Genomic DNA, 11,390 nt, shown 5'->3' with positions numbered 1-11,390 from the left:
AAGTGCTATTTATTATGGCACTTTTGGAAATGCTAAAAAGATATGTTGTTCTTAATTTAGATCACAAAACATATTCCTTAAAGAGTATATAAAATTATAGATTGATGTAATTGCTGGTTTTATTAAGGTCTTTAGGTCAACAAAGAAGAAAGTAAATTAACTAAATTCACAAGAAATATGTAGAACATAGAAAAATGTATACAAGAAGCAAATGACGAGTGCAAGATTTTACACAAGTGTTTTATACGTGTGTTTGGGTCGAGAACTATATTAGTGTTAAATTTTGACTTATTCTCTCAAATTAATAGTTATCTTATTATTTTCAAATGATATATATATATATATATATATATATATATATATATATATATATATATAGAACTATATGCACAGAGCAGCACGTGTAGCTCTGCTAAAAATGTGGCAATCAACCATATTTTCTCATAGTACAGTGTTGATCGTTGTCGATTTTGTCTCTCGCTTTGCTTTGATCTGCTTGATGTTGTCTTTGTAGAACTCAATTTGAATTGCTGTCTTATTTCCCACCTTTTTCAATGTACTACTCCATTTTTCGCTCTACTCTCTCCATGCTCGGTTTATGTGAGTTGCATGTATAGTTATTAGGTGAATTATGTTTTTCCTATTTTCGCCTATAATCTTCTCACCTTTTTTGCAGATCCTCTGCATTTGCTATTCTTAATTTCTCAATTTTCGAAATTATTGTTGGATTAAAATTATTTAAATCGGGTAAAGTAGTAAATGGGTAATTTTGGAAAGATGATTTATATCTACGTGCTTATTTTTTTAATATTACAGTTGGTTCCCTTTATCTGAAAATCTATCTTGGGAGAAGAATGTGAGCTCTCTTTTTTAAATAGGTAAATGTAAAGAGATGGTCATAAGGTGTTTGCTCATTTGTCTGAATACATTGTGTGGTTGTTCCTATATTGTGATTCTGAATCTATGCTACGTGATATTAAAAAAGAAAAAAGAAAAAATTGGAGTACATTGGTTGAGACAAATTTAGTGGTGAATTTTCTATATGGTTGGAACATTGGTTGAGACAAATGAGCAATTTATCATGCACTTGCTAGCCAATTTACCCAGCATAATACTGTATTTATTATGGGCTATTAGGTAAACGTAAAAATTTAGAATACATATCATTTATTATACAAAAGAAAAATTGAAACTCAAAAGTTGTTTCACTGTCTTTGTTAACTAGCTTCTTTGTCTAGATTTATTATTTGATATTCCGAGCATTTGAAAAACGGAAATGCACTAGTTTTTGAAGTTTGTATGCCTTAAAAATGATTGGTTGCTTCATCTGTGAATTCTACACAAGCCAACAATAGGTAGCTCACCTTCTGCTTATGTGATGTATTCCCCATATATCAAGTATGTTAGTGGACTATATTTTTTCTCACAAATTGATGAGCTAAAAAAATACTTTTCTAATGAGATGAACAAAATAACATATCATCACTTATGAAGGATTGTTGAGGACATTAATTTGAAGTAGATGACAAACCGAGTTGCTAAATTTTGTTCATGGAGTATCAAGTATTTTAGAAAGTGCAAGAAATGCCGTGTATACCATATTTGTTTATGGTATTATTGATAAACTTTGTCTTGATTATTATTTTCAGTTTACATGTTTCATGCTTCAAAGATCCACTTCTTTGACAAGCTAGGTATCACTGTGTATACTTTTTTCTAACACATAATATTCTTATACCTTAGTTATTTGGGAACACCCATAGTTTTAACTGTAGTGAGAAGCCTTTGTGGAAGAAGATTAATTAATGCATTATAAAGGAAATATTATCTCTGGAGAAGGACCAAATGATATTTTAAAAGTGAGCTCTTTCTTTTGGTTGTTTCAGTATATAAACGTGGGAGTTAAAGAAGTGATGCTAGATGCAAGCTGACATGGTCTTTAAAATGCTTGCCGCAACTGTAGAATCAAAAATCGTTTGAGTTGCCTTCCTGTGATATTGTTGACATAAGGTGATTTACTAAGAACTTTATTCCATTTTCATTTTAGTATCCCGGATATACATTTTTCCAGCGGTGCACCTTTTATTATTTTGTTTACTTCTTAAAGTTACATATTTCTACTGGTAACAGACTTTTATCTAGCATTTGTGTTCAAATGTCGGAGCAAGTCATTCAAACTGGCATGTAAGATTTATTTTTGTCTCTCTCTGCTATATTTATCTAAGCTCACTTTCTTTTCTTTTGTTTCTTTTTCTTTGAAGATTCAAAAGAACATTAGAATTTATATTATATAATGCTCATTAGTTGGTTACAACACGAACAACTAAGATATTCATTAAAAACAAATATTACAAATGATTTAACAAAATATTAAGATTCTTGTCGTCCCCAAATTGATTGACTTTGATTTAAGAACCAAAAAAGGTAAGCTTTTAACTTCGCATGTGTTTGACTTATATTGTATCACGGTTGGTCCAAAGCCCGGACTAAGGAGGATGATTTTACATATATAGAACTCAGATTCTTCACTGTTTTGCTTTTATTTTTTTATTTGACTTTTGAGGAGGGAAAAAACAGAAACTGGTTTGCATACATACTATACTTGTTCTTTGGAGTGGAGTTTGATATAGTACATTTAACTCTGTATATACCTTCCATGAGATCAAGTGTATATACAGCTAGAAGGGAAATTATGGAGCACATTTGGAGAAAATAAAATGTTTATATAGCTAGGATGTACCGTAGATTTTAGGCTTGAATCTTGAATTGTATGCTTGGTATTATTACAAGGCAAATTCAACATTCTTGGATCTCTCTTATCCACCAAAGTTCTTTTTTATTTAGTATTGATAGCTTTACTACAAATTTACCTAATATCTTGCATTGTTTTCTTCCGTCACTTGTAGTAAAGTAGTGCTTTTATTGCCAAATCAGTTGGAGTAAATACAATATTTATGATTTACAAATATAAAAACAGCATTAACGTACTGCGCTTTATAATTCAGAAACTTCATCTACCTTTTCACTAAGTTTTTCTTATGACGGCAAGCGCAATCCCCTTCTCCTACTTATTTGAGGTCATTTGTAATCTGATACATATTATTTGTGTTGTCTAAAATATTGTATGAATTTACGCCCTATTTTGGATGTGGTAATACCTATAGATAGGGTTGCTCATTAATTCACCAAAAAGGATAACCAATTTATTGTAAATAGCCCTTGAAGGTATAATATATCACCATACGCAGAACCAACATGGCTGATTTAAATGCGTTAGCGAGTGACATCTGAAAATAATATTAACAATAAAACTAAATAGTCATTGGGCCGGGGCATAGCCCGAGCATAGTGTAATACTGTATATATATATATATATATATATATATATATATATATATATATATATATATATTATTGGATCGGGTTGCACGTTATACTTGCACACACATGTATAAAGAATATTTTCCTTCAATAGTGACACCACTTTCACCACAAGAACCAATGAGATTGTACGACCTCTCTCCATTTATAGGCACGAACGTGTCATAACACCATACGATGAATGTTTTAAATTATTCCCGCTATATTTTAGTCAACGGATACATTATCTAAGTAAATACAAGTTTTAAACTAATTATAATTCTTTATTTGATAAAAAAATGGCCAAACCCATATACAACCCATTCAACTTGACTCCATTTTTTATTTTGGCACTTTATCTCAACCCTGTTCCATTTTGACCCTCCAACTCTATTTCTTATGTTTTATTTTAACACAAAGTTGAAATTAGTGCAAAAAAATATAGCGCATGTGTATACACAAATCTGAGGTGTAATAAATATTAAATTAAATATTGCCACCTAGTTTTTTCATCCTTTATTTCTTATAAGCTTGAAATTTGAAGTGAATCCATGTCTCAAAAAAAATTATTTTTTCATAATGGAATGAATATTTGTTCTTGTGGATTTCAAGTTGAACTGAAAATATCATGGATACCAAAAAATTTGGGTCGGGTATTTTAGTATTGACCCGTTTGACAAGGATGAGCAACATTTAATTTGATATTTATTACACCTCACATTTGTGTATACACACGCACTATAGTTTTTTGCATTGGTTTCAGCTTTTGTGTTAAAATGAAACATAAGAAGTAGAGTTGGAGGGCCAAAATGGAACAAGGTTAAAATAGAGTGCCAAAATGAAAAATGAGACCAAGTTGAATGGGATGTACATGTATTTGGCCTAAAAAAATCCATTGTCATATTTTTCTCCAAGTAAAAACGGACTATGATATGCAATTCAAAGCACTTCCCTTTAGAGAAATAATTAGCTTTTAATAATTTCTTAATAAACCAAGATTCCTGATTTGCAAGAACTGTGAACTATATAATGTTGCTTTTTGTAATGGACAGTTTGATTAACCATATAAAGATAAGGATTTTTTTAAAGAATTGAATTAGATACTCATCCTCGACCATAAAGGATTCTCTTAATTAGCAATTTAATTCCCATTTCTGGCATGTACAAATTTGGCTATTTCTACTTGCTAACCAATTTATTTATGGAGTAATTTCGCACCATGTTAAATACCGCTTGGCTTTATCACACGTCAACAAGTTAATGGTAATAGATTTTCAAAATCCAATCAAATCTTGACATGAGTTAGAGAAAGAAAGCCCATTTGCCTATAAATTCTCTTCTAACTTAGCCAGAAAAAAGAACAACAAAAGAATTCAATCTCTTAGGGGTAAAGAAGAAGAAAACATGGCAAAGATGTGCACTCTCTTTATTGTGGCATTTCTAGTTTGCTTCACTCTCACATTTGCTGCTCGTCCTGATTCTTCGGCGGTGGTGAAGCCCCAATTTCATGCAAGTCAATCCATCTTTTATATTTTCTTCTTTATTTGATCTATATATCAAGATTCTACTGGTTTATTTTTGATTTACGTGTTCTTGATTTTCTATTTATTGGGTTTTAATGACTCCGTCTATGTGAGTTTCATGGGTATAATCAGTCCTAATCTAGAATAAAGGAGAACTATTGCGGTAGGTTAACGCGATCAGTGGCGGAACCACATGTATTCAAGGGGTATCGTCGAAAAAATAGCCAGATAAAAAATAGTTTTATATGGATATACATTATATATTGACACCCCTTGGCTATTTTGTAGGTATATTTCTTTATATTTTGACCCCTCTTAATGAAAATTATGGCTCTGCCACTGAATGCGATCAGAGTAAAAATAGCCTTGTAGTAAATTCGAGTTGTGGAATCAGTCACCAATGCTTCCATTAAGGTAGACTGCTTACATCGCACCCCTTGGGTTGAGGTCTTTCCGCGAACCCTGCATGAACGCGGGATGGTTGTGCACTGGGCTACTTTTTTATTTTATTTTTATTTTTTATTAGTATGCGTATATGTTACTCCTAACAGATTATAAAACGTTATTTACTTTTATTCTTGCGTTACTAATTTAGGCTTATTATAGTCCGTTACATGTGGTGAGTTATTTTAACTCGATGGTGTAAAAAAGAAATTACTGTATATTCTATTAATTGATTTGTGTTTTGTTTTACGGGCAGGCTGCAAGTGAAGGGAAAATTGAGATTAAGGAAGCAAAATGTGAAGGAGTGGAGGAAGAGGAATGTTTGAAGAGGAGGACAATGGCTGCTCATCTTGATTACATTTATACTCAAAGTAACAAAAATCCATGAATTGGACTTTTTGTGTTTTAACTTTCTAATCCCCCTTTTAGTTACTAACTGTGAAAGGGGTTGTAATGGCAGTCGGTACTAATAATAAAACTTCTGCCTAGTTCTTTGTTTTTGGTACCCAATCTTTTTCTCCTCTGTTATACTTATAACATAGTTAACAAAGGGGTACATTTTATAGCTGCAAATTAAATTCATAAGTTAATTCTCACACAAATAGAATAATGAAAAACTAAAACAACCATATGGTCTTAAGAGTTTGCAGTAAAATATACTCCTAACTCTGATTTATTGCACAATGACTTGTATTTTAACAACTCATTTATATACCTTGAGATTTTAAAAAAGAAAAAGAAATGGAAAAGCAGTTTTGATTTGGACAGGTGGATTTATTACTCCTTTCTTCAACTCATCTTAATCCAACTCGCTTTGACGTATATCAAAAACTTTGACTGCTTGTCTGCCAGGGCAATCGGGTGCACAAAATATTTTCTATTCACACAGGGTTCGCGAAAGGGCTCTACCCTAAGGGTATGATGTAGCCAAGTTATCCTGATGACATCAATCGTTAGTGACTGATTCTATGGCTCGAACCCGTAAGCTACAGTTTATACATAAATAATTTTACCAAGGTTTCCTTCAACTAACGGAATGGACCAAACCAAGGCTGACACTAACAGATTAATACCACGTGACTTTCATGTGATACCTACAAAAGCCACCCCACCTGGCTCTCTTTCCGTCCCCGCATTCCCTTCTTTCCCAATTCATTTCCACCATTGTATTTTCCCTTTGTTACAGTAGTTTATGCCTGATTTTATTGCTCCAAATTTGACATTTCTGACGGTTGCAAGAATGCCAGTAAGGTCAAAAGTGATGCCTTTTCTGTTTGGGTGCGAAAGGAAGAACATTTATGGTTTATGAAAAAAAAAAATCCTTTATAAAGAAGCAAATTCATAGCAAAAAAATTATATCTCGATACGTTTTGATGAACTTTTTTGATTCTCTTAACATATTTTCATATGTCATCGAGTTTTTCTGATCATCTTTTATAAATTTTAATTTGTAGAATATTTCTCAAACTATCTTGTATGTAAAAGAATCATATCTAAATTAATTTTATATCTAATCATTTCAAAATAGATGCTTTAACCAATCTTTAATCTTTTTCCGCCTCGGTTTGGTCCATTCAGTTAGTTAGACTATTTGTGCTCAAGTTTTACAAATTTAGAGGACAAATGGTGCTCAATGTTAAATTTAAGGGACAAAGTTGGGTCTACCCCAAATATAAAGGATAGTTTTGACTAACACCTCAATTTTTTGGTCATGGACATAATTTCCTCTGGAGAAAACATTATTATGTTACTGTTCATGAGTGTGAACTCACATATCCATCATAAATTCCAGATTCTATCAAAGAAAGTACCTTGTTAGACAACTGAACAGCAATGATTCTCAATCTAAGACTTTGAAAAGACCCGAGTCTCCGGTCAAAAAGGCAGGTCGTTAAAGAAATTTAAACTTCTTGTTGTTCACATTCTTTTCATACTTGAGCTGGTTAATTTCCAAGTCTAGGAAAGGAAAAGTAGCTGTCCATAACAGTTTTAGCCTTTTTCTTCGCCAGGTTTGTGCTTGGAAATAACGTTTATTTTTTAAATTATTATGTTCACTTTCCTATCACCTCATCCTCTTCCCAGGATAAGGATCAACAAAGAAGTCAAATGCAGCATATTAACTGGTATTCGCTTGTAAGGATTACTTTTTAAACTCAAAATAATTTTGACCATTTCTCGATTCGTACGCAGTTATCCTAGCGCAGAGCCCACACTAATCTTCTGTGTCATTCCAATTTTATCCGATGTCCCTAAAGGAACAATTCACTGATAAGGGTTACACTCTGCTAAGGGAGACGTCAAGTTTCATTTTTTGTCGCTGCAGAAAATCTTCTAAGCCAATTGACAAACAACGTATGAGGATGCTTCAAAAGCAAAACAGCTAAACAAGTCCCCGCAAAATTAGAGTCGATTGAAACTAGTTGTGTAAATGCGCATAAAAATTTACCATAATTGTTACTGGTATGTACCCTTTGTTGTTGTTTCATGATATGATAACACATAGTGAAAGAATTTGAGCATCCCCCAAAACCTTAGGACAATAGGTAGAGTAGTTCAAACCCTTTATAAGCTACTTTAAATGCAATAAAGAGAATAGCAATGCCATCTCTATCTCCTGCTTAGTTTTGCAGCTAGATGTTCAATTTCACCACTGAGATGGTGGGAGAGACTTCATTTGTTCTCCTTCCCATACACTTAACTATATTAACATTATCTTCGTTTCTGAGTTCTCAAAATAAACATAGAGAGAAGATGCTTTAGATGCGTCCAGCATATTCAAAGTACATGGAATATACTAACCACAGTGAAAAAAAACATGGAACTTCATGTTACCACTATCAACAGCACAAGGAACATGGTAATGCAGGTGAGGGCAGTGCTTTAGGTGCACTTTCAAGCTTCGATAAGGAGCACCAGATGCTGTAACTGATGTTGTAGTGGAATGTGACCAGAAGAAAAAGAACATCAGTCTTACTGGGGCAATAAAACTTACACTCATTTACGTTGGTTCATTCTGCTATGCTCCGGTCCTTTTGGTAAACCAATGAGCACTTTAGAATCTTCTGTTTATTCTTCTCTAAGAGACCGCATAATCTCATCTGATATGAATTCACATAATACTGAATGATTGCTCATTGGATCAACTACATTTAGTTTCCTGATGGACAAGAGAGAGAGAGAGAGAGAGAGAAACTAAATGAAGATGAGTTAACGCAACCATGTCATATCCAACAAAATCACAGTGAACAGGGTGTTTGATTTTTACCAATTTCAGCTATGGAGAAAATATAATACAAGACATCTCAATGACAACATTCAGTTCAAATTAGTAAGTTAAGGTAAATGGTAGAACTCATAACTGTATAAAGACCAAAGACTAGAGTGCGGTAAAGTTTAAACTACAACATGAAAGTCATATATAACAATATTCTTCCCTGATTGTGATCAAACGAAACAATCACATCAACAAGAGAAGAGTGTTCATCAGTTCCTTGTCTAAATGAAGGAAGAAATGGTTTTGTCATATGTTTGAAAATCTCATCGTCAAAAATGCTTATTAGGAGTCACCAGATTGTAGACAGACTTGATGCAGATAGAAGATATCTTTTACATTTTAAAGGTTAAAAAGTGTAGCTTTCATGATAGCAATAAAGTAGAAAACAATGAAGGATATCATGACAAGTAGAGTAAAACAATAATGAGAGATTAAAGTCATCCATGCAAGACGATATTTGCAATCCTCAAGAATGCCAACCATCATCATTCCCGTTTTGAATTTGAAAAGGAAGGTTAATTTGTAGTTTTAAGTGCCAACAATAATGACTAACAAGTTCAGTTTTTCACGAAATAGTACTATAAGCACAACAGCGAAATATATTGACCAGATTGTACTATCCAAGATACACATATAAACTGTAAAATAGTAGAAAGTTGAGAGTAACATGAGCATTTATCTCTAATTTTACATTACTTTATCAGATAATGAAGATCAAATACTTCCAATATCAAGCTAACATGTGCATCTGGGAGATAAAGGAATCTTCCCTAGAAAATTCGATAGCATAAAGGGCAAAATGTGAATAAACCGCTCTTTCAATATTAGGTATAACAAATGCATGTACATCTTTCCCAGACTATAGAACATATAAGCTTCAAATACATTAGATCAAAAGAGATCAATAACTTTTAGGCAGGCAATAAAGTTTGAGTACTGCTAAGGATATGTAGAAATAACGCAAGGCATATTGTAAGAATTACAGAAGATTTAGCACTGATGTACGTGATGATACCTAGCCCCCTCTCCACAACTTCACCATGAGCAACATTAACACTTCTTTTCAAGCTCTCTGATAGCTTCCGAGTGAAAAAATCGACAATGGATCTAACGGTTTCAAATGTCACTCTGCCAGTCACGTCAAGCACAAATCTCCTATTGCTTGGAACCGCCAATGTTGATGACACATTAGTCAGCCATCCATTACTTTGTAGATCTATCAGTTGACTCGTATCTTTAATTTTTTTTGGAGGCACTTGCTCGAAAGCCTTTTCACTTGCTTGAGTTAAATATTCACTTTGATCAGAGTTCGAACTCAAATCAGAATCGGATCTAGAAGCTGTCAACACTTGATGAGACGTCTTCACCAGTGTTTCAACAGCCCCATTACAAAGGGAAACTAGAAAGTCTTTCACATTAGCTTGATGCTTCGGATTGGTCAACCCAGAAAACATATCATCGTACACATTAATATGCATTGTTTTATCAAGATAAACAGCAACAGCAGTGCTCACAAATGTCTGGATACAATCAGCTATCATTACTTTACATCTATCACTACAAACCATATCCACCCATATTGGTACTTCTGATGAATTTGACTTCACATTTGAGACCCCAGATTGGTAATTCCCATTCAACCCCTCCTCCGACCGACTGTCCGAATAGAAACCCAAAACCAAATTCCTAGCAAAGCTACCAACAACAACAGAAACAAACCCAGTACCAGCAGTACTCATCATTCTATCCATGACCTTATCAGCAAGACTTGACCTACCCACCTCCTCAATCTCACCCTTATTTTCACTCCCATATCCCCTCAAAATCCCAACTGTTAAAGCCTGGGAAACTCTAATAACAGAGTTAGTAAACTCCTCAGATCTTGCAATTTTAGACAACTGTCTCAAACTCCTAGGAATTTCATCAGAATCAGACTGCAAAAACTCCTTTAAATCTTTGGACACAACACCAATTGCTTCAGAAGAATCAGAGACCATTTCAGCCATTGAGATAAAAGCTCCCAACAGCTTCATGACCCTTTTCCTTTTTTTCACCACAGAGGGCATGTTATATACTTTATATGCACCATAACTAGAAAATCCAACTAATCCAAGCAGAATTATCCATTTCCTCTTCTTTTGAGCATATGTCCAACTTTTCTTTACCAGCTCAAGATCCATTTAAAGATGGAAACTTTATATAATACCTAAGCAATCCCCACTGATAAACTTCAATCACTAGCTCAGAAACCCAAGATTTTTTTTTACACAGTTGAAATTTTCAAGAAAACTTAAAACAAAACCCTAGAGCTCAAATTGAAGAAACCCAATGGAGAAAGATTGAAACTTTAATGGTACCCACAATTGAGATTGAGAATAAGGATATAAGCATGAATTTGGAAGATCGAGGTACCTAGGGTTTCGTCTCTGTTTTCTGACACAATTGAAAAATTAAGGGCCAATAGGTGAATAGTAATAATGTAAACAATAAATTTTCAATTAATTTGCTGAAAAATATTGAAGGGTCGTTAAGGAAACGAACCTGTGACGTTTATGCAGAAAGGGAATTGAGAGAAAGGGAGTGGCTTGTTTGGATGAACAGGCAATGCTGAGTGGGCTATTTTTGTTTGTTTATAGGAAATTTATTTCTGTCCAGAATTAAAAAATATAATGAAAAAAATGAAAAGAAAATTGAGTGGAAATTAGAATTTGGTTCGGTAAAAGGGAAGAGATTTTTTGGTAATTCAGAAGAAAATGAAGGGAAACTTTGTTTGGATTTTGGGGATGTGG

The 11,390-nt window shown here is 33.4% G+C and overlaps 1 protein-coding gene and 1 non-coding gene across 2 annotated transcripts; both read right to left on the bottom strand.

Moving 5' to 3' along the window:
- Positions 1-7,484: 7,484 nt before the first annotated feature.
- Positions 7,485-7,586, bottom strand: LOC142167626 (U6 spliceosomal RNA). Its single transcript, XR_012697718.1, has one exon. It is a non-coding gene; the product is annotated as a U6 spliceosomal RNA (small nuclear RNA).
- Positions 7,587-9,403: 1,817 nt separating this feature from the next.
- LOC142166813 (protein PHLOEM PROTEIN 2-LIKE A10-like) lies at positions 9,404-11,390 on the bottom strand. Its single transcript, XM_075226234.1, has 2 exons — positions 11,143-11,390; positions 9,404-11,034 (listed from the first exon to the last, which is right to left on the bottom strand). Exon 2 carries the CDS (start codon positions 10,779-10,781, stop codon positions 9,513-9,515), a length of 1,269 nt encoding a protein of 422 aa, XP_075082335.1. The 5' UTR covers positions 10,782-11,034; positions 11,143-11,390; the 3' UTR covers positions 9,404-9,512.

The sequence above is a fragment of the Nicotiana tabacum genome, chromosome 12 (genome assembly GCF_000715075.1).
Source record: "Nicotiana tabacum cultivar K326 chromosome 12, ASM71507v2, whole genome shotgun sequence".
Lineage (NCBI taxonomy): Eukaryota > Viridiplantae > Streptophyta > Magnoliopsida > Solanales > Solanaceae > Nicotiana > Nicotiana tabacum.
The sequence above is the reverse complement of the archived record's forward strand: the minus strand, read 5'-3'. Positions and strand labels throughout refer to the sequence as shown.

What these genes read in the sequence shown, in the direction of transcription:
- LOC142166813 (XM_075226234.1), bottom strand. Translation starts at nt 10,781, where the DNA reads ATGGATCTTGAGCTGGTAAAGAAAAGTTGGACATATGCTCAAAAGAAG.